The sequence below is a fragment of the Heterodontus francisci genome, chromosome 38, assembly GCF_036365525.1.
Source record: "Heterodontus francisci isolate sHetFra1 chromosome 38, sHetFra1.hap1, whole genome shotgun sequence".
NCBI lineage: Eukaryota > Metazoa > Chordata > Chondrichthyes > Heterodontiformes > Heterodontidae > Heterodontus > Heterodontus francisci.
Window position 1 is genome coordinate 16,633,718 of NC_090408.1, and position 24,331 is coordinate 16,658,048.

General features: G+C 40.5%; 1 protein-coding gene across 1 annotated transcript in view; it reads left to right on the top strand.

The window, feature by feature from the left end:
* The window catches only part of idh2 (isocitrate dehydrogenase (NADP(+)) 2), a 37,786-nt gene continuing 13,455 nt past the window's right edge, over positions 1–24,331 (top strand). The window contains exons 1-7 of the mRNA XM_068017737.1: positions 1–160; positions 5,177–5,268; positions 11,381–11,546; positions 13,480–13,640; positions 15,251–15,394; positions 22,626–22,762; positions 23,290–23,441. Coding sequence (XP_067873838.1) covers positions 58–160; positions 5,177–5,268; positions 11,381–11,546; positions 13,480–13,640; positions 15,251–15,394; positions 22,626–22,762; positions 23,290–23,441 — 955 coding nt within the window. The 5' untranslated portion in view covers positions 1–57. The remainder of the gene's footprint in view (positions 161–5,176; positions 5,269–11,380; positions 11,547–13,479; positions 13,641–15,250; positions 15,395–22,625; positions 22,763–23,289; positions 23,442–24,331) is intronic.

Sequence of the window (24,331 nt, forward strand, 5' to 3'; positions counted from 1 at the left end):
GCGCGCGCGGGAAGCGTGAGCCAGTCGGAGCAGCGCGTGGGGCTGACAGTGTTGGTGATGGCCGCTTACCTGAAGCTATGGAACCCGATCCGGCTGGGAACCGCTAGGATTCCCGCGGCCCTGGCACCTGCCCTCGGCCACACAGCACAGCGCCGCAACTGTGAGTGCCTCCCGGGCGAGCGGCTTTCACCGGCTTTGGGGGGTTGGGTTGGTTGGGGGGGGGAGCGGGGGACTGTCAACCGTGTCTCTTCCCCCCCACGGCCCTGTCCCTCTATTCCCCCCCCCCCCCCCCCCCCATCCTCACTCTTAACGACCCCGGAGCCTCTCTCTCTCTTCCCACCCAACTCCCGGTCCGGCTTTCACAGCCGCGGTGTAGCGTTGCCGGCGGCTCCGACCGTGCAGTTGTAGCGGGTTGGAGTGTGTGTGGGGCCCCCCGGCACTGATTGAATGGAGGGTGGGGGGTGGGGGTGGGTGGTGTAGAGAGGGAAGGGGAGGCTACTTCGTGCTCTGTTCCTCGGGAGGTCAGCTCAAGGTCGCCGTTTTCTCTTCCTGAGCCGGATGGCTGCTACAATTAGCGGCATCCTGAGCCTCCCCTGGCGCAAATCCGCATAAAGTGTTTCTCTCTCTTTCTCTCCCCCCCCCCCTCTCCACCTTCGTTCTCCCATCCCTTCCTCTTCCCCCTGTCCCCCGCTGCCTCCTCTCCCTCCCCATCCCTCTTCTCCCTTTTCTCCTCCCTCCCCAGTGATCATTGACGTGGCTTGTCCACCAAGCGGTTTCCCACATCAGCAATCCGCTTTGTGAAACGTCTGGTCTCGCCTGTGTTTCACATCTCCTGTTGGGGACGGAAAACATCTTTTGCTGTTGTGTTTTAATATCCGAGTTTTGGAGAGGGGAAAGGGGGGGGGGGGGGGAAATACTTTTGTCCAGGTCTAATCTGGTTTGCATCACTTGTTTAATAAGTAGTTAAAAGTTGCTTCCCTCTGGAAGCTTTACTTGACCAGCATCTCGAGTGTTAAACAAGTTTGACCTCGGGCAAGCACTTGTGAATGCATGCGGTTCTTGTTCAATGTCAAACTGCTTGGGTTTGGAGTGGAATTGGTGAGAAGGTCTTTAAAATTTCACCGCCGTTGGAACAATGTGTGCTGTGAATGGACGCTGCAGATTAAATTTCAGAAAAATCCTTAAGGGAGCATGTAACCTGATGCCTTCTATGGGATCAAGCGGTTATAAATGCTGGCCTTTCTCGAATTTAGAATAGCTCTTTGTTTAAATTCATTTGCTGTGCTGTGAATGGTGCTTTGCTCAGTTATGGCGTTGATTTTTCATTTTATTTAAACGGTTAACCAGCGTAATCCGAATCAACTGCTAGTTGATGCAGTGGTTTTAAAACTTCCAGTTGACTGCAGGCCTGACTTCTATTTAAAGTTGTTGGGCAGTCTGATAATTCTATACCCAAGTGTGGATTACATGGTGTTGAATGGTGGCCTCCTTGTGTTGCTGCATTTTGAAGGGTTTTTATTAAAGTTTTTATATTTATCGTATTTTCCAACATCTGCCTGCTTAATTTTCAGTGTTAAAATTTGGATACTGTTGGAAACAGTGCTTTTCCACAGATGAGCACTTGCAGTTCTATCACTCACTGTCTTCAGCTGGCACTGATGGACATCAGGAAAACTGAACCAGAAACGCTGTGCTTCTGGAGTTGTCTTCTACATTCTGACTTTAGCTGCTTTATGCAGAGGGTGATGTTTGTTTGAAACACACCTACTCTGAAAGCAGTGTCAAAATGTATGAGAATTGGATATCTAATCTTGTAAATTAATTTGAAAGATAGAGAAATTTTCTGGTTTTACTTTCTCTTTACTATATTCCTCTTCACTCATCACCCTGGTCGTCACCAGTGACGATCATTATTTCCTCAAGAATGGGGTAATGTCATTCATCCTCAACCATACTCTGCCATTCAATTAGACTATGGCTGCTCTGTATATCATCTCTACATTTTGCCTTCCTTAGTTCTATATTCCTTGATACCCTTGCCTAACAAAAATCTGTTCTAAGTCTTAAAAAGTCAACTGGTGCAGTATCTACAGCCTTTGGAGACGAGAGAATGCCTTATGATTACCACTGTCCTGTGTTGGAGTGCTTCCTGATGTCACTTTTGTAAAAATGGCCTAGTTCTAACTTTAGACTGTACCCCCTTCTGAATTCTAGAGGAAATAGCTTTTATGCATCTTGCCCTATCTAATCCTTTTTTATTATTTTAAACTTCCTCCAATTAAATTGCCCTTTTAACTTCACAATCCAGGCTTAGAAGGTCAAAATGACACGTGCAGATACAAGGACAAATAGAGCTTGAAGGGGACAGAATAAGAACTTTTCACATGCTTACTAGTGCACTTGACTGAAATGCTAATGATAGCGATGTACTTGAAAATTTTACAGAACTTGTACTTCATAGTAATGTACTGATCTTCATTACCTAAATGGACTGTTTTATTTGTTGATTGAGGCTGTAGGATTACAACATTGAATGGACCTTTGCTTTAACTTAGACGGGAGAAATTGCCAATTTCTTTTTTAAAGAGCAAATTTAAGCAGTCAGTATTACAAAAGGGAAGTTCTCTCAACTACAGCTTGATCTGGTGGTGTGCATTTTGACTGCTCTGACTTGAAACACAGGAAGCAATGCTTGAAGTATAATATCCGCAGTATCTTGTTGCAATCAACTTTTCAGTGCAATGCAAAAATCACAATATGACTGATCATTCCAAATCTCCTTTTATGTCTGTCTACTTTTTTGCCTATCCTATCACAACAAATTAGGATCTTCCAGATAGATTCTGAACAGCGAATTGGGAGCTTTTGCCTTGCAAAAGCTCAGTTTGGCCTGTATGTTTTTACTTCAAAGATCTTTTGGGCCTCCTTATCTCGAGAGACAATGGATACGCGCCTGGAGGTGGTCAGTGGTTTGTGAAGCAGCGCCTGGAGTGGCTATAAAGGCCAATTCTGGAGTGACAGGCTCTTCCACAGGTGCTGCAGAGAAATTTGTTTGTTGGGGCTGTTGCACAGTTGGTACCTACATAATCTGATGTCCAATCGGCTCATGTGCCATTGTAGAAAAGTACTTTTGCAATAGGTAATAAAAAGTTGGCATAATGTTTACGGATCACCTATTAGCATTGTTTATGTCCTTTCAAAGGATCTGCTTAGGACCACTTGATTTCACATTCCTAATGTTGCCTCTGTTGAAAATCATGTCCACAGTTCTATAGGAACTGGAGTAGGCCATTCAGCCACTCAAATCCATTTGATTAGATCATGGCTGATCCATATCTTCACTCCCATCTACCCGCCTTGGTTCTTGTCTGTCAAAACTATCCAATCTCTACTTTGAAATTGACCTAACCTGACAACTTTTTGAGGAGCGTTTCAGATTTCCGCTATTCTTTGTGTGAAGAAGTGATTCTTGACATCACCCCTGAATGGCTTAGTTTTAATTTAAGTTATGCTCCTTTTTGTTCTGAGAAAGTGATACTTTTTTTAGGTTGTCATCAATGGTAAATTTCACAGTACAATGGTAGTGACTGAGAAGCTGTCTCTCCATGCTGTTGGAAAAGTTTTTTGCTTCTTGGATGAGGAAATCTCATTCTACTTGTATCTGCAGTCTGGTAAGCAAATCACTGCAAAACCTCAGTGCTGTGCAGTGAATCTGTTTGGACGTTAGTCTGTTTCAAAAATGCTTCAAGTAAAATAGCCTTTAAATTTCATCTTTAAATATTTTTTGTATTTCTGTTCTGTGGGGAGCAAATTTGTGTCTGGAATCCTAGAAACCCAGAATTTGGCTCGGTTCCAAAAATAGTCATGCGTTTACTGAGCATAATTGCTCAAGGTTCATGATAACCTTGAAGCCATTGGAAGGTTTATATTTTTTATCCCTGTCTAAATATTGAAGAAGCTCCATTGCACTCTTTAATGTCAGTGACATTTTAAACATTGGGTGAAAATCTTGTTTGTTTTTGAAGGTGAAAAGTCCATGCTTACAAGGTCACTGCTATTCATAATTTTACTGGGGAAGGGGAGGAGAGAAATGACCTGAAATGAAGTCATTGCAGTATTCGTGTCCCGACAGGATGCACTTGGTATTGCTCACTGACTTCGAAGGAAGAAGTATAGTACTGTAAAATATCATAGATGACAACACCAAATGAATGTGTGCATTTTCTCTGTGTTCACAAGATATTTCCATCCAACCCTCCCCTTGAAGGAAAGCTTGTGTGGTGGAAGTATTCGTGTTTATTAATGTGATTTCAGGAACATACTGATTCAAATTTAAGTGCAATGCAAAATTTAAATTGAGCATAGTCAAAAGTTTGGCTAACTTCCAGTTTTGTAAACTTTTGGACTGACAAAGTTGACTTCAATCCATTTTTGTGCTAGTTGTCCTGTATGATGGATGATACATTTTTGGAAGTTATAACTTAAAAGGCAAATGAATACCAGTCCTACTACTGTAGGATACCAAGGGAAGTGTTGTAAGAGCTGGTTCTAGATTTATTCTAGCTTCAAATAACACTTAGTGACTTAGGGTTTTAGAAAATAATCATGAGAAATGCTGATCATATTTTTCTTCCACTCATTCCTAAATGAAAAGACTTCTGGTGCTTCTGTCACCACAATGATGCAATTGGGTCCTTGATTAAACTGGATTATTGCGAGACATTTTTTTTTAAGCTTGTTTGCACTGATACTGTAGGATGTGTGCTATGTGTTTTTTGTGGGATAGATTTTATTTAAATTGCCCCTATTATGGTAACACAATTACCAATACTCACCCTATCATGTATTGCCTCATTGCTTTCTTCAGATCAAATCCAAGGTTAGATAAAATGCTGTAACCCTGCTTATGATTTTTTTTCCGCTGTTCAAATGCCATTTGTAAGAACATTTCACTTGCCCTTCCTCTGGCAATGCTAAACCTGATTTATTGCAAATCAGAAATGAACTTTAGAATCCTTAATTGTAAACTTTTCAGTTTAGTTGAATATAAACTATAAAATTGTGAAATTTGGATGAGCCCTTTGAACCATATCTAAAGCAATCTGAATGGATAGCCTTTGATTTTAATGGATGTGTTATTGGATTATGTGACTATAAGATGCTTTCATTTGAATAGATGCAGACAAGCGCATTCAAGTGGCTAACCCTGTGGTTGAGATGGATGGTGATGAGATGACCCGCATCATCTGGGCTTTTATCAAAGAGAAGGTAGGACTTTTTTTTGTGAAAAGTTTTAAGAGGAGCTCTGGGCTACGTTTATAGCCAAGGTGATTATTCATCAAGTAACTTGGATGTGAAGAGCTTTACTATGTGCTGAAGACTTGATGAGCCGCTCTAAATACTAGCAAATCTCCTGTAGTGTTGCTCATGAGCTGGAGGATATACCATTTTTCTGAATTGTGTTCGCAACCAAACCGGGAAAGCATTACAGGGAGTATGGGCACGCAATAAATACTTTTTGCCACAGCCATGCAGATATAGCTTGGCAAAAACATGCTTCTAGATTCTGGTGTTTAAATGGTGTTAATGCGAGAGGAGGTTGAATTGGGAAGCGAATTAAACATGTGGATGAGTTTTATGGAGGATTTTAAGCTTGGGCAGGGGTGATAGGTGAGCAATAGTTGGTGCAGGGTAAGATATGGGCAGTAGAGTTTTGGATGAGCTGAAGTTTATTGGTAAGAGGTGTTTGGCTTACTTGCTTTCTAGCTTTGCATTGTCAGCAAATTTGATGGATTACACTGTTCCGTCATCCAAGTTATTGATGGATTGTAAATAGCTGAGGCCCAAGTGTTGATTCTTGTGGCACTCCTAGTTATGCCCTGCCATCCTGAAATCACCTATTGATTCCTACAGTTTTCTTTAAGTTAACCAATCCTCAATTGAAGCTAATATTACCCCATTCCTATGAACCCAAATCTTTAACAATCTCGTGTGACACCTCCATCAAATGTGCTCTGAAAATCCAAATATACTACATCCACTGGTTCTCCTTTATCTAGATCACCAGTTACACGTTCAAAACTGAGATTTGCCAAACACCATTTCCCTTTTCATGAAACAGCTTTGACTCTGCCCAATGATTTTTCTCCTCTCTTCCAACCACCCCCCCCCCCCCCCCCAACCCCAAGTGCAATGTTACCACGTCCTTAATAGATTCTAGCATTTTACCTATTAATGTCAGTTTAACTGGCCTATAGTTTCCTGTTTTCTCCCACATTTTTTTGAACAGCAGGATTAAATTTCTACCTTCTAATCCATAGGGACTGTTCTAGAATGTAGGGTATTCTGGGCAATCAAAACTAATGCATCCACTATTTCTGCAGCCACCTCTTAATACCCTAGGGTGTAGGCTGTCAGGTTCAGGGAATTTGGCTTTTAGTTCCATGAATTTCTCTGGTACTTTTTCTTCATTTAAATTCTTTACTAATTAGACCCTTGGTTCCCTACAATTTCAAGTATATTTTTGTCTTCTACTGTGAAGATGGATGCTTTTGTTTTAACATTGCTGTTGTTTCCTTATTCCCCATTGTAATTTCTCATAGAAAATAGGAGTAGGCCATTTAGCCCTTCGGGCCTGCTCCGCCATTCAAAAAGATCATGGCTGATCGTCTAATTCTCCTTTCTCTGCCTCCAAGGGACTTGCATTTATTTTCACTAATTTTTTTTCTTGCATACTTGTAAAAGCCTTTTAATGTTATCTCTTTTGATTTTTGTCCCTCAATCAATTCTTTTATCCTTTATCTTTTTTCAAAACTCCCAATCCTAAGGTTTACTACTGTCTGGCAACATTGTAAGCCAGTTTTGTTACATCATAATCCTTGGCTTCTCTAGTTATCTGTGACTGCACCACTTTTCCAGTGGTGGTGGTATTCAAGAAAGGGATGTTGAGAATCACAAATTTAAATATTTGTCTGTACTTAACTATCATTGGGAAGTTAGAAATATACAATGTACCTCTGCCAACTCGCCCCTAGCCATACCTTTTAATAAATGCCTGTTAAAAGTTTAAGACTCTAATTTTGGACTTAACCACATCATTCTCAATTATGAAATTTTTCATATGAGCACTCTTTCTCCCAGAGAATCCTTTACTGTAAGATTATAATGTGTCTCTTTACATAATACTAAATGTGTCTCTTTACATAATAATAAAAGCAAAATACTGCAGATGCTGGAAATCTGAAATAAACACAAGAAATGCTGAAAATACTCAACAGGTCTGGCAGCATCTGTGGAGACAGAAGCAGAGTTAAGGTTTCAGGTTAGTGACCTTTCATCGGAACTGGCAAGGTTAGAAATACAATAGGTTTTAAGCAAATAAAGTGGGGGTGGGGCAAAAGATACCACCCCTGCTTTATTTGCTTAAAACCTATTTCATTTCTAACCTTTGCCAGTTCTGATGCAAGGTCACTGACCTGAAACGTTAACTCTGCTTCTCTCTCCGCATAATGTAGGTTGTTGGTTCCTCTACATATTCTGGAAAGCTGTCTCAAATGCATTCCAAGTCGCTTGCCAAGTTGGTTTGTCCAGTCTTTTGGAAGATTAAAGTCCCCCAAGATTATTGCATTACCCTTTGTGTGCTTCTCTAATTTATGGATTTACATTCTGACCAACACCGCTGTTAGGGGAACTATAAACTATACCCACCAGTGTTTTTTTTTTGCCCATGCTGATTCTACAACCTGACTTTTGAGGCCAAGATGCTTTCTCTTGCTGCCTTTATCAGGCCTATTCCATCTTTTCCATCTTTTTTCTAAAAGTTAAGTACCCTGGAATATTTAGTTCTCAACCATTTTTCAGTAATGGTTGCTAGAGTAATACATTTATCCCTGTGCCATTAATTCATCTAGTTATGAATGCTTTGTGCATTCGGGGGTGGGGCGGCAGCTCACCATCTTCTCAAGGGCAGTTCGGGATGGGCAATAAATGCTGGCCTAGCCTGTGATGCTCACATTCACGTGATTTAAAAAAAAAATTCATTCAGGTATAGTGGCTTTAATTTTAACTTTTACTATTTTTTTTCCCGATGTGGCCTTAATCGCTAAATTACTGTTCAATTCTCCCTTCCTGACACAATCCGCTTGAATTTACCCAAATCGCTATCCTGCTCTACAGCTATGACTTTTCTCTTCAGACTGCTAAATTTACCCTTACTTGAACCAACCATCCCCACTTGTTAGTTTAAAGCCCTATCTAGTGCTCTAGAATTGTAGAACAGTACAGCACAGAAGGAGGCCATTTGACCCATTGAGACTGCATACTTCTGAAAAGCAGTCCAGTTAGTTCCACTCTCCTGCTCTTTCCCCATATCCTTGTATTTCTCTCCAAATATTTATCCAATTCCCTTTTGAGAGCTACAATTGAATCTGTGCCCACCATCAGGCAGTACATTCCAAATCCTAACTGTATTTTAAAAAAAAAAGCCTTTATGTTGCCTGTTTTTTTTTTCCTCCAATCACCTTAAATCTCTGCCCTTTGTCAGCTCTTCAGCCATTGAAAACAGTTTCTCTTCATTTACTCTAGCTAAACCCATCAAATCTCCTCTTGGCCTTCTCTGCTGCACTGCTCTAAGGAGAACAGCCCTAGTTTAACCAGTCTATCCACACAACTGTAATCCCCTAACCTTGGGACCATTTAGTAAAATTTTTAGATATTTCATTAGACCGTTTTTCTTGAATTAACAATTGGGAACTTCATTACACGATACCCACACTCAGAAATTTCTTCTGTATTTTTAATTAAATTACAAAATATTGATCGCTTAACTAATATCTATCCTCTTTAAGGATTAAATGTGCAAGCTCCAGTTTTCCCACAGTTGCTTCATCTTCATTTTCACCTTTAATCTTGAGGCCCTGATGTTTACAGGGATCGTATGTGAGGCTGAAAATGCCAAGCACTCTGGCTAGGCCAGCAACACACAGGCTCGGCTGGTTTCAACAGCAAAGTCTTCTTTGTATCTTGTGTGTCTGTCACCTGACCAGCAGCTGGACAAAGGGACAGCCTAGCCAGCAGGGCTAGAGATCAGTGCTGGAGAGGATAAATGCTTTCTTGAGGGGACTGGGTGGAGAAGCACACTTGCTCCTCTTGGCCCAGAGTGCTGGAAGAGCCACTTTCTGTCAACTGTCAGTTCTAACCTCTTCCAAGTTTTCCAATACCCAGGAAACCCATGCAGCAACAGTCAATTCAAATCAGCTTCCCAACTACATTGTAGGAGCCCAAATCACCTGTTCATGGTCCCTGCTCTCTATAGCATGATGCCCAGCCATGCACCAGTGGAAAAATGGTGGGTTTGGGTTATGTGGATTTCACATTTTAACTTTTTCCCCCCCAAAAAATTCTCTCCTGCCTGTCATGGATGCCAATATATCTGGAAAAATTGTCACCATTCAGTAGAAACAATTCTCAATGTAGGTGTCTGGATATAACACAAGTTCATTTGTACTAGTGTGTTCATGCAAGATCAACTAACCAATGCCAGATCTGAAACACAATTTCCATATCATGTACAAGAGCAGATCACTACTTTCATGTTGCAGCAGCACAGGGGCATGGGTTGACTCCACTATTCTGCTGTGGAGCAGCAGCAAGCACTGGGTCAGTGTCTGCAGATGGTGAAAGAAGAAAGTGACAGCAATGGTTTAAAATATGTTCTTGGGAGTGCATCTTTAGGGCAAATGGACATTGGGTGTTGGCAGGAACTCTTCCATTGCCTTGAAATAGTTATTTGATTTGCCAGGCCATTGGTCCCAGGCTGCTTTAAGTACATTGAACTGATCTGGCATAGTGTGAAGAACCCATTGAATCAGTCGAAGCTTGAATTAATTTAATCAGATTTTCTAGTAAAGTAGTGGAGAAAAATTAAATTGTTTCCAGCTATCCCCTCGTAGGAAATGCTAAATTGTGAAGTTTCTCTAGTCTGAACATCTGTTATGCAAAATTTCAACTAATTTTCAATATGCAGCTATTCATGGCATGCAAGTTAATATCCGACTGTAATACAAGTTGATATTAAATAACCCCATGCAACATCAAGAAGCATTTCAAAGTGCTTTGTAACTAGTGTGAATTGAACCATGAAGGGAGATTAGGAGAAGTAACTGAAAACTTGATCAAAAAGCTGGGATTTGAGGTTCGTCATGGTGGAGGGACAAATGGAGAGGGTTGGGGAGAATTTCTCAGCAGGACCCAGGCAACTGAAACCTTTGCCACCAGTATTTGGGTAGAGAGGGGAGAGAGTGCATACAAAGATAGAAAGGAAAATTGGGGAGGGCATAAGGTTGAGGAAATTAAAGATAGGGCAAGGCCCTGGCTGGATTTAGACCAAGGCAAGGATTTTGAATTGTATGTGTTGGGAGGGCAGGGAAAAGCTGGCAGGGGGCTGATGGATGATGTGCAGCACTTTGTTCCATGTATCGTGTCCTGTACTAAATTTTGGACAAGAGTTCATGAAGGATGGGAGTTTTAAAAAAAAAAAACAAAAAAAATTTTTTTTGGAAAGTCACTTGGGGATGAAGGTGTCGATTTAAAAAAAAAAAAAAAAATTTGTGGTGGGGGCATGTTTAGAAGTGAATGTCAATGACTGAATGGGATGTGGGAGGTTTAAAACTCAGTCCAACACATAATGCCAAGACTAAATGTGGTACAATTCAGCCAGTGTGTGGTGAGAAAAGAGAATGGAGTCAGCAACAAGTGAGGGAGAACGTGTGCTAAGGCCAAAGACAATAGTTGCTCATTTGCCATGTCCTATACAATTATCTGGGATTTTTGTTAAACTTACTAAACTTTAATCACTATTGGGTTTGATCTTTGCATATTATATCTCAATTATTCAAAATTGCTATGCAGAAACATGAATGGGGCTGTGGTTGAACAGTTCTATTAAGTTTTGAGCAACATTTTAAAGTAAATGACAATGTGTAGAAATTGGAATCCTGCTGGAACAGTTACTTTTGGGTATGTAATTTAATAGTAATGTGGTTCTTGATATAAGGAAGGGTGTTTAACACTCCATGCAGTGCTTAAACATTTGAATTGAGGGTACTGATAAGAAATCTTACTGCTTTTCTTAACAAAGAAATACATCTGTTGGAAGGAAGGATGACACTTTGTTAACTGTCATAAAATTTGGCACAATTACCACATCACTAACATTTAATCAATAATCCATTGTCATAAAACTGGCAGTGTTGAATGATTTTAAGGAAAACATGTTATATTCTCGACCTCTGGTTTTGTAATTGAGATTGGAAGGTTTCTTACTGTTCTAACACCTTGCCTAAATATATTGTACATCATAAAAGGAACTTCTCTTCTGCAGCTCATCCTTTCTAACGTTGATGTGGAAATGAAGTATTTTGATCTGGGTTTGCCACATCGTGATGCCACTAATGATCAAGTTACTATTGACTGTGCACTTGCAACCCAGAAGTATCATGTTGCAGTCAAGTGTGCCACAATCACTCCTGACGAAGACAGAGTAGTGGGTAAATGTTTTGTTTTTGTCCTTTAAATTTTTTTGTGTATAAACTGATTATCTTCATGCTAAGGGGGGGAAAAAGTCAGTGTTTATGCTTGGCAACTCATTCTAACTTCGTTATAGTCCATGGTGCTTCTCCAACTGGATTTTGAACTCCATAAATTTCAGGATGCCTCTGGCTATGGTTTGGATGCAATAATGTTAAGGTCAAGTCTTGGTTCAGCAGTGGCACTCTTGCCTCTGAGTGAAAAGATCATGGATTCAAGCCCAACTCCAGAGACTTGAGTGTGACGCTATCGAGGTGACTTGTTAAATTTCAGTTTTTTTTCCTGCTCTTTCAAATGAATGTAAAAGATCCTATGGCACTGTTGGAGCAGGAGAGTTCTCCTGGTGTCGTGGTCAATATTTATTACTCCCATCACTTTTTCAAAATGAACTACCTAATTTCTGTCAAATTTGCTGTGTGCAAATTGGCTTTTGTGGTTCCCTGCGCTATTTAAAAGCACCTGATTTTGGCTATGAAATGCTTTGGGATGTCCTCTGTAGCTGTGAGCCCCAAAAAATTGATTTAATGTTGATCTGAAATGTCATCAATTAGTTGCTTAGAATCTTAGTATATGTATGATTTAATGTATATTGGAACTTCAGTGTGTGACATTTTCTGCAGATAGGACAGCAGAAGTCAAGAATGTTTAACTTGTTTCCTTTGCTCTGCTGTTGCTGACAAATCAATTGCTACTAAACCAGATGAGCTGTGAGCTCTGGCTTTCCTTGACTCTGCCACCCTCTCCCTCCACATCTTGACTGGTGGCTGCCCACTCATTAGCTGGCCAAAATAGTGTTGGTACCAGCAACAATTGGAGAATGAGGTGTGTGCATTTCATGATGCTTTCAATCTCTGATAAATATGCACTTAAGTGTAACAGCAGAAAAATAACTAATTGATCAGAAGTGAAGTAAGGCAGAAATTTTATGTACAAATTCTGCAGGGATAAAATTGAAAGTGTTCGCTGGGAGGTATGAGAACATACTGAACTCTGTCAGATTGATGAAAGGGGCAGTGACCTGGGGAGGTGAAGCATAACTACAGATGAAAGAATAATGGAAATAAGACAACCATTTTAAGTAAGACTTTTTTTTTAAAAAGTAGTCATCAGTAGTAATGCACAATTTACAAAATAGATCCACTGGACAGCTACATAATGACCAGACAGTACAATCATTGCTGGAATTCAGGCTTCCTCTACAAAAAAAAAGCAAAGTTATCTAAAGATGCATCTACACTTCTAACCACTCCCTGGGTAAAGAATTGGAATTTTCTACAAAACTGAGTAGTGAGGCAAATGGAATTTATGTCTGTAAGGGGAAGCTGGATAAACATGAGGGGGGGAAAAAAGGGTAGAAGGATGTGCTGATCGGAGTAGATGAAGTAGGATGGAAGGAGACTTGTGTGGAGCATAAACGCCACAGACCAGTTGGGCTGAATGGCCTGTTTGTGCTCTAAATATGGCTGTGAATCAATTTACTTTTACCAATGCTGCAATTGTAGTGTAAGTGCAGCTTAAATCCAGTGTCTGATCTTGATCTAAACATATGAATTAAGAACAGGAGTAGGCCACTTGGCCCCTTGAGCCTGCTCCACCATTCAATAAGATCATGGCTGATCTGATTGTAACCTCAACTCCACATTCCCACCTACCCCCAATAACCTTTCACCCCCTTGCTTATCAAGAATCAATGGAAAGAATGTAGAATGAGACTCTGGAGGAGGGAGTCTAGTTTCTTTTTGATTCAGCCAGTTTGGGTCTTCACAACTGACTTTTGTACTGCCAGGTTTGACATCACTGCGAGCTTTTTTGGGTTAAAATGGAGTGTGAACACTATGCAATCTTTCCTTTTCAGTCAAAGTGTAAAACAACTTAAATGATCTGGTTTTGCAGAATTTAAACTGAAGAACATGTGGAAGAGTCCAAATGGTACAATCAGAAATATTTTGGGTGGTACAGTCTTCCGTGAGCCAATTATCTGCAACAACATCCCTCGACTTGTTCCTGGTTGGAGTAAACCCATTACCATTGGCAGACATGCACATGGTGACCAGGTGCTAATCTCTCTTTCCTTGGCTACTAAATGATTAATAGCTTCTTCAATTTGGATGCAATTAAATGTTGAATACTTTGAGTCTATTCCTCTGAAGAGATGAGTTTATTGGTGGCTATCAATCTATTTGGGGAGGATTTGAGATTGAAGATACTGCATTTTAAGGTAGTAACACTGGTAGGTGATTGACTTTTTCACAGCAAAGCTACTAGTGGATAGCAGCTCCTCCCCAGGTTCCTATATCCCTGGGTAAAGTGAGCATTAAGGTGGAGTAACTTCCATTGCTTACCTGTATTGGTTGAGACACCAGAGTGTAAGAATTTCTATGGGTTGTGAGCTTGATCTTTGTCATATGGCAAGTCAGCTTGTCACATTGCCTGGTGAATATCTACATACTCTGCAGTAATGGCTCATGGATGGGAGTGAGTTGGTGGACTTCTTGAAGGGAACAGAGATGCATGAGCACTACCTGCAATGTCCAGTAGTTAACTCTTAAATGAGCAATTTGGAGTCAGTTGGGAGAGGAAAATGTTGCTGTGCATATAGCCCAAATTAGTTAGCTAGATTTTGCCAAGGACTATTCAGTGTCTTGAGACACTGCCAGCTGCTTGAAGTAGACTTGCAGAAATTCTCATCCACTCTTATACCTATGGCCCTCTTGTGCAGTGTGTTTGTTCTAGATAGTTTGATTTATCTCTCTGGTATTGGGGAGAAGAATGTATGCCAAGAAATGCACTGTCTTTATGAGCAGTAGCAGCAACAGATAAGACAACCCCATTTTAACCTGATCTGTGTTCCACAGGGTATTATGGCATTGTCGACTGTACCCATATAGCAATTCATGTCCCTTTCCAGACTGTCATGGCTTAAACTGAACAGGCAAGGATTATATTATGTAAGCACTGGCTCAGTTAATACAGGCTGCTGTGTTGGTATGTGTCAAATTTGTATGTCTATAAGGCATTAATTGCTCTGAATTGTTCTCTGGTCAGACTTTTAAAGAAATAAAATAAACTCTGGCTGCTGTTTGTGAAGTGCTTGCCTGTTTCTGCTATAGGTCAAAGTGGGTGGAAAACTGCTTTTGGTTTTAAATGATACAGGAAATGTGACAGACTAGAAAAATGCACACGTTCATTTTTTGTTAGTTTGAATCATCCTGCCTTGATTTACCCCAGTTTGCTCCATACCTTTTTTTGAAGCATTTGGAGATTCCTCATTAATGTCACTCTCATTTTGTTACCACTGACTTGAAGCAGACTGGTCTATGGCTATCCTCTCCTTTTAATAAATATGTACTATTTGTCACCACCCACCCTGGGAAGAAGATAAATGTGCTTAAAATAGGAAATTATGGTTAGTGCTTTAGTTTTATTGATATCTATTTCGGTATGTGAACTATTTGGGACTGGTTTATAAATTTTTAAGTTCTGTTATCCCTTTTAACACAGTCCCTCATTCAAGTTTCTCCTAGCATTCTCTCATTTGTTCTTTCACTCTAAGCAGAAGCAAAATACTTAATCCTGAACTGTAGGATTACTGCCTTCAGATAGTGTTTTTAAAATTGTGTATTCCTGTACTTGTCATTAACTTTGCTTTTTTTTTTCTCTCCAGTACAAAGCTACAGACTTTGTGATCGACAAACCTGGTAAATTCAAGCTGATTTTCACTCCAAAGGACGCCGGTGCTGCCAAGGAGTGGGAGGTGTATGACTTTCCTGGAGGCGGTGTTGGGATGGGAATGTATAACACTGATGAGGTGAATGGAAGATTCCCATGTATAATGTCTCAATTATTGGGAAGGTCTGTTGTTTGATTTGAAATGGAGAACAAGCGTGGGAGTTTCAGCTCTCATTTTGCTGTGTACCTCTAGGTAATTATGACTTGTTCCCTACCATGGAGATATACCCCCACCAACCTTGCCATCTTCAGCATTTTGAAGCCGGTGTTCCTGGTCTCTGCTGGGAGGTGGGGTGGGGCTCTTGAACCTTTGATAACAGGATGTCTGTGGCTAATATCCAGCATTTGACTCATCAAAGTTGCAGCAAATACTTCAGAGGATATATTTGCATGTGCTTTGTAATTTGCCTGCCATACCTTCTGCAGGGCCAGAGGATAGTCAATGGGGTTTAGAGGAAGCTGAGTCCTTAAGCAATTTTCTTAGTCATGCAGACTCCAGATCTGTAAAGAGAAAAGATGAGTTTAAATGCCTTTGTAGACCTTTCATCAGAACTTTAAAACTAAAGATAAATGTTATCCCCATGGAGACCAACAAACCAAAAGAATCAAATGTACTGACTGATCCCAATTTAAGAAACAGGAGAAACTTTTATAAATTTTACTTTAACACTAAAACCAAAGCCAACACAAATTAAACATGAACAAACAGTTAAATCGCAGTCGACATGTATATCTTGAAGGTTACATATTAATTATCAGATGCAACAAAGGTAGTCCTTATGAATCCTCTGAACAGTCCTGTCAACAGGGCACCTAACAGTCCCATAGTGCATCAAAATCAGGAACTTCAGGAAAAAGCATATAATTGTGCAAAGTTGAGTGGCAGGTCAGATTGGTCAGAATATAAAGAATGGCAGAGAATGACTAAAGGATTAATTAGGAGAAAGAAATTAAGAGTGTGAGAGGAAGCTAGCTAGAAATGTAAAAACAGCAAGAGTTTCTACAGATTTTTAAAAAAGTAAACGGAGCATTGGTCCTCCTAGAGAGAGAATGGGGAGTTAATAGTAGATAATGAGGAAATGGCAGATGAAATGAACAAATATTTCACTTCTCTCCACTATAGAGGATACAAAAACATTCCAGTAATTGCTGTAAATCAGGAGGAGGGAGGGAGAGAGGAACTTTGTGAAATTACAATCACTAGTGAAGCAGTACTGAGCAAACTGATGGAACTGTGGGCGGTCCAGTCCCTGGGTCCTGATGGACTTACTCCTAGGGTCCTAAAAGAGGTGGCTAATGAGGTGGTGGATGCATTGGTTTTATTTTCAAAATTTGCTACAATCTGGAAAGGTTCCATCAGACTGGAAAGTAGCAAATATAACCCCTCTATTCAAGAAATGGGGGGAGGGGGGGGAGAGGAGAAAGGCAGAAAAGAGGTAACTATAGGTCAGTTAGCTTGACATCTGTCATGGGGAAGGTGTTGGAATTGATCATTAAGGAGGTTATAGCTGGGCACTTAGAAAAACAAGATAATTGGGAATAGTCAGCATAGTTTTGTGAAAGGGGAAATCCTGTTTAACCAGTTTATTGGAGTTCTTTTGAAGGAGTAACATGCACTGTGGATAAAGGGGATTTCCAGAAGACATTTGACAAGGTGCCACATAAAAGGTTATTGTGCAAAATAAGAGATCATGGTGTAGGAGGTAATATATTAGTATGGATAGAAGATTGGCTGGCTGGCAGAAAACAGTATACATAAATGGGTCCTTTTTCTGATTGGCAGGAAGTGCCAAGTGGAATCTCACAGGGGTCTATACTGGGGGGGCCTCCACTTTTTACAATTTATATCAATGACTTAGATGAGGGGAGAAATGGCATGGTAGGAAAGTATGTTGTGAAGAGCACTTAGAGTTTGCAGACTGATTTTTTTTATAGATGCATTGAGCAAGTAGGCAAAAATCTGGCAGTTGGAGTATAATGTGGGAAAATGTGAAGTTGGTCAATTTGGCAGGAAGAATAAAAGTATTAAACGGAGAACGACAACAGAATTCCTAGGTGCAGAGAGATCTAGGTGTTCTGGTGCATGAGTCACAAAAGGTTACTCTGCAGGTACAGCAGGTAATAAGGAAAGCTAATGGAATGCTATCTTTTATTAAGAGAGGAATTGAAAAGTGAGGATGATATGCTTCATTTAATACAGAGCATTGGTGAGACTACATCTTGACTGCTGTGTGCTGTTTTGGTCTCCTTCTTTAAGGAAGGATGTAAATGTGTTGGAAGCATTTCAGAGGATTTTCACCTGGAATGAGCAGGTTGTCTTATGAGGAAAGGTTGGGCAGACTGGGCTTGTTTTACTGAAGTTTAGAGTGAGGGGAGACTTAATTGAAGTTTATAAGATCCTAAATGGTCTTGACAGGGTGGATGTGGAAAGGATGTTTCCTCTTGTGGGTGAGTCCAGAACTGGGGGTACTGTTTAAAAATTAGGGTTTGCCCTTTTAGGACAGATGAGACATTTTTTTTGAGGGTTGAGACTTTGAAACCCTCCACCTCAGAAGGTGGTGGAGGCAGGGGTCATTGAATATTTTTAAGGTGAAGGTAGATAGATTCTTGGGCAAGGGTGTTAAAGGTTATCAGGGGTAAATGGAGTGTGGAATTCAAAACAGACTGATCAGCCATGGGGCCAAATGACCTACTTCTAAATCGTACATTCAGGTACTTAAGTCCTGTCCTCCAGGATGCAGATGCAGAAGTAGTAATATCTTGTCGATAGCAAGTGATGCCATTTTCTCTAACGGTTCAGTCTTGTCATCTTGGAACAACCACTGTCTCACCCACAACCACCCTGATGGCATGATTCCCCTGCTAACTTAGTCACAAGATGGCAGGTGACAGCTCCCAGCTTGTCTCTTTAAAATAGCTGGCTGCTTTTGCTTCCTCCTGCAGAATATACTTCCAAACTGAAACTTGAGCTCCAGTCACATGTCTCTGATCATAAGACTGTTTCAAACTGGTTAAGGCTAGTTTTGTTTCCAGAATGTTCTGGACCTTTCCATTTCATTTCCAGTACATGACTGGCTCGGGGCAAGAAAACAAGCTTTGAATCTGAAGTCATAATACCTAACAGCCCATTCATCAGCTCTGCTGTATAGAGTGCAATCGGCACACGAAGACTCGTCACATGAGCAATAATTCTATTAATGTTGGGAGGGAAGTGGAAATAAAAGAGAATTAACAGACCCTTCACTCATGGAGTTAATAGAATACACAAGTTTACAGCACAGAAACAAGCCATCCAGCCCAACTGTTACTGGTGTTTGTGCTCCACACAAGTCTCTTTCCCCCCTACTTCATCTCACCCTATCCATGTCTCCTTCTACTCCTTTCCTGTCATGCACTTATCCAGTTTCCTTGTAAGTGTATCTGCTATTTATTTCAGCTACTCAATGTGGTAGCAAGTTCCATATTCTAATAATTCTGGATAAATAAGTTCCTCCTGAATTCCCTATTGGATTTATTGGTGACTGTATCTTTAAGTGCAGGAGTGGACCATATGGTCCCTCGAGCCTGTTCATATATCAATAGTCATGACTGATCAACTCTTGATTCCCTGAGGTCAAACATCTGTGTCTCAGCCTTAAATATATTAAACAATGGACCATCTACAATCCTGGGTGGAGGGGGAGGGAGAGAACTCTAAGATTTACAGCCCTGAGTGAAGAAATTTCTTCTCAGACCTAAATGGTCGACCCCTTATTTTGAGGCTGTGCCCTCTGTTCTAGATTCTTCAACCAGGGGAAGTAACCTCTGTCTACCCTATCTGGCTCATTCAGAATCTTGTATATTTCAGTGGAATCACCTTGCATTCTTAACTTGATTATAGGCCCATTTACAGCCCCCTCATCTTTGCTGTACTGTCTCCAAGGTGAGTATATCCTTCCTTGGATATGGAGACAAAACTGCACACAGTACTCCAGGCATGGTCTCATTGAAGCCTTTTACAATTGTAGCAACACTTATTGTTGTACTCTAATCCCTGTGCAATGAAGGCCAACATGCCATTTGTCTTCCTAATTGCTTGTTGTACCTGTATGTTAATTTTGTGTTCCTTATATGAAATCCAAATCTTTCTGAAAATACTCATTTAGAAGGTTCGCACCTCCTGAAAAGTCTGCTTTTCTAATACTCTCAGTGAATAACTTCACACTTCTCCACATTGGTGGGCGATGAGCCTAGGGAAGGGAGTGTAGATAGTCTCAGTCATCTCATTATCAAAAAGGAGGAGGTGTTGGGTGTCTTGCAAAACATTAAGGTAGATAAGTCCCCAGGGCCTGATGGGATCTACCCCAGAATACTGAGGGAGGCAAGGGAAGAAATTGCTGGGGCCTTGACTGAAATCTTTGCATCCTCATTGGCCATAGGTGAGGTCCCAGAGGACTGGAAAATAGCCAATGTTGTTCCTTTGTTTAAGGGTAGCAAGGATAATCCAGGAAATTTTTTGAGGAAGTGACAAAGAGTGATGAAGGAAGGGCAGTGGATGTTATCTATATAGACTTCAGTAAAGCCTTTGACAAGGTCCCTCATGGCAGACTGGTACAAAAGGTGAAGTCACACGGGATCAGAGGAGAGCTGGCAAGATGGATACAGAACTGGCTCGGTCATAGAAGACAAAGGGTAGCAGTGGAAGGGTGCTTTTCTGAATGGAGGGATGTGACTAGTGGTCTGCAGGGATCAGTGCTGGGACCTTTGCTGTTTGTAGTATATATAAATGATTTGGTGGAAAATGTTGCTGCTCTGATTAGTAAGTTTGCGGACGACACAAAGGTTGGTGGAGTTGCGGACAGTGATGAAATTGTCAGAGGATACAGCAGGATATAGATCGGTTGGATACTTGGGCGGAGAAATGGCAGATGGAGATTAATCTGGACAAATGTGAGGTAATGCATTTTGGAAGGTCTAATGCAGGTGGGAGGTATACAGTAAATGGCAGAACCCTTAGGAGTATTGACGGGCAGAGAGATCTGGGCGTACAGGTCCACAGATCACAAAGTGGCAACGCAGGTGGATAAGGTAGTCAAGAAAGCATACGGCATGCTTGCCTTCATCGGTCGGGGCATAGTATAAAAATTGGCAAGTCATGCTGCAGCTGTACAGAACTTTAGTTAGGCCACACTTAGAATATTGTGTGCAATTCTGGTCGCCACACCAGAAGGACGTGGAGGCTTTGGAGAGGGTACAGAGGAGGTTTACCAGGATGTTGCCTGGTCTGGAGGGCATTAGCTATGAGGAGAGGTTGGATAAACTGATTGTTTTCACTGGAATGACGGAGGTGGAGGGGCGACATGATCGAGGTTTACAAAGTTATAAGCGGCATGGACAGAGTGGATAATCAGAAGCTTTTTCCCAGGGTGGAAGAGTCAGTTACTAGGGGACATAGGTTTAAGGTGAGAGGGGCAAAGTTTAGAGGGGATGTGCGAGGCTAGTTCTTTACACAGAGGAACTTATTGACGGGGGAGGTGGTGGAAGCAGGTACCATAGAGACGTTTAAGAGGCATCTTGACAAATACATGAATAGGATGGGAATAGAGGGATATGGACCCCAGAAATGCAGAAGGTGTTAGTTTAGGCAGGCATCAAGATCGGTGCAGGCTTGGAGGGCCAAATGGCCTGTTCCTGTGCTGTACTGTTCTTTGTTCTTTGTTTATTGTACTGCATCTACCACCTTGTTGCCCTCACTTAACCTGTCTCTTTGCAGCCTCCTTGTCTTCCAGCTTACATTCCCACTTAACTTTATTGTCAGCAAAATGGGATACATTACCCTTGATCATTAAGTCTGTCATTAATATGATTGTTAATAGTTGAGGTTGCAGCATTGCACTAGTTAGTCTGCCAACTTAACCATGCCCTGTTTATACCTACTTGCTGCTTCCTATCCATTAACCAATCCTCCATCTATACTAATATTACCCCCAAATCCATGAGCCCTTATCTTGGCACCTTTATTGAATGCCTTTTGGAAATCTTGTATACATCCACTGCTTCTTTCTACACTACTAGTTACATCCTCAAAATTCTAATAAATTTATCAAACACTATTTCCCTTTTGTAAAACTACATCGACTGGTCGTACTATGATTTTACTTGCATTAAAACTTAATATTCCAACATTTACCTGCCGACTGTCAAGGCTAACTGGCCTGTAGTTGCCTGTTTTCTCTCTCCTTGAGTAGCAGTGTTAAATTTGTTAACTTTGATTCTGCTGAAACAGTTCTAGAATCTAGGGAATTTTAGAAAATCATAACCAGTGCATCAACTATCTCTGTGGCTTTCTTTTAGAACCTTTAGGTTGTAGGCCATCTGGTCCTGGGATTTGTCTGCTTTAAGTTTTTCTAATACTTTTTCTGATAATTAATTACCTTCAGTTCCTCACTCATCCTATTGGCTAGCTTATATTTTTGCTGTGTAATTTGTCTTGTGAAGCCGACAAAATATTTTTTAAACATCTCTGCCATTTCCTCATTCCCCATGATGATTTCTCCTGATGCTGCTGTAAGGGACCAATGATTAATTTAGCTGCTTGCCTTTTTATATACCTGCAAAAGCTCTTGCAATGTTTATAATCCTGGCTAGTTTGCTCTCCTTCCCCTTTATCAACTCTTTGTTTACAGCTGGTTTCTAAAACTTTGCCAATCCTCAGGCTTGCTACTATTCTTTGCAAAATTATAAGCCTCTTTTTTAATCTAATACTAGCATTAACTTTCCTAGTAAGTCATGAATGGATCTTGCTGAGTTTTTTGAATGGAATATATTTTTGTTTTTTAAATCATATTTCTTTAAATATTTCCCCTGTTAATTTGCTGCCATACCTTTTAGTCTATTTACCCAATCAACTTTAGCCAGATCTCCCCTCATACCTATAATTGGCTTTAAGATTCTTATGACCCCTAGTTTTCGACTTCCCAACATGTTGACACATGATCTCTGCATCTAAAGTTGAATGACTTGAAAGCTGCGTATCTGGAAATTATTGATCCTGGCCTCTTTGACTATGGGAAGGCATTAAAAGAACACACATTTCTGTGTAAAACAGTTTGTGGAACCATGTGCAAGTAAAGCTGAAATTTTTCTGGGTGAACCTGGAAATTTGGCAGGTATGAAATGAAAACTGGCAACGTCATAGATGCAGACACACTCCCTTCACCAACACAGTTCTGACAAAGGGTGGGTAATGACCTAAAATATGATTGGATTGGGGAGTGTATGCCTCTACCTTCTAGTTCGCTGACTTTTTATTTTTTCTATTGCTTATCCAGTCCATCAATGGCTTTGCACACAGCTGTTTTCAGTATGCCCTGCAGAAGAAGTGGCCACTCTACATGAGCACAAAGAATACTATTCTAAAGGCCTATGATGGACGTTTCAAAGACATCTTTGAGGAGGTTTTCCAGCAGTAAGTATTCATCTCCTTTCCCTCACTGCCACTCATGTTCGCCCAAGAATTTAAAATATAAGTCAAAGAAATTTAAAAATTTTTGAACATGCCTGGAGATGTAACATTAAAACATATATTCAGTAGCCTGTGTATTTTAAGTATCCAAATACTGTAACCCTAAACTATCATCCTGTGGTTTATTTTATCTGCTGGAAAACTGCAGAAAAGGAGTTCAGGGAGAAACAAAATGGAAGCAATGTCCAAATATTGTTAAATAATTTGTCACTGATTTGGCTGTGGAGTGGATGATGCATGGACTTGGGGTTATGCCTGAAGGACAGAATAGGAGCAAAGAATAAATGTGCCAACAGTTTCAACAACCTGTTCCCCAAAAATTTGGAGTAAAATCTATTTTTTGTACTTGTAGCTATTCATACTGTAACCATTAAGTATTGATGCAACTGTACTGGTTGTCTTGTTGCACTGATCTACAATTTTACTTTGTTTTTAGTGACTTTGTGTCTTTCCTACCTTTTTTTTTACAGGAAGTACAAAGGGGAATTTGAGAAGGCTGGTATATGGTATGAGCATCGTCTCATCGATGACATGGTTGCTCAAGTACTGAAGTCCTCAGGTGGATTTGTTTGGGCCTGCAAGAACTACGATGGTGATGTCCAATCTGATATTCTAGCTCAAGGTGATTGCCTGTTACTTAAACATCAATAAGAGGAGAGCCAGCCTTTGGACTCCTAGTGAGACATCCTAGATTTGTTGAGCTTTTTGCCCTTCTTAGAAGTATTGATACTTAAGTTCCCACAGCCTTGACTATACTAGCTAGAGCATATGTTACCTCAATGGAAGAAAAATTGAAATAGGATAACATTTGGAAGTGTTTTTGTCATTTGCTGTTTCATAGCAATAGTAATTAGTTATAATTGTTAAATAAGTGAATTGTCATTATTCAAAAAATAAATTAATTTTTGCTTTTGATTTAAACCGGGAGACGGAATGAGGGTGAGTAACTTTTTTTGTTTTGCTGCTCAGGAGCTTGTAGTTGAACATCCATCACAGCAGTTAAGGGCCTTTCCAAAATTAGCATTTAGCAAGAATAGTTTTGCTTTTATAATTCTATGGGTGCATTACATGCATACATATTTACAACTGCCAGTTGCAGTCATTTGTGTTAACAGTACCAATCCTGATTGCATCATGCTATCTTTGACAGCTGGCACTAGTGAGTGACATTTGACATACAATTCCATGTACACTTAGGATTATCCCATGCATAGGACTTAAGTTGTTGAATAATTGGTTTGCATTACAAAATATGTACACAAACCAAAATCTCTTCCCTTTTCACCAGCTTTCTCTCCCTTCACCTCATCCCCATTTCAAAGAAACTTGTGAAAATGGCATTTCTGGATAGACCCTAATTTATTTAGACACTGTAATAGAGTCTGACATTGCTATAGTGAGGCTAGCCAGCTGCATTTCTGAATCTCCTTCCTTGTTTTCAGTACCAATGTCGCTGACTTTTGGATGTTATCTCTTGTAAATCTACAATGCTGTAACTGAAATTTTACATTA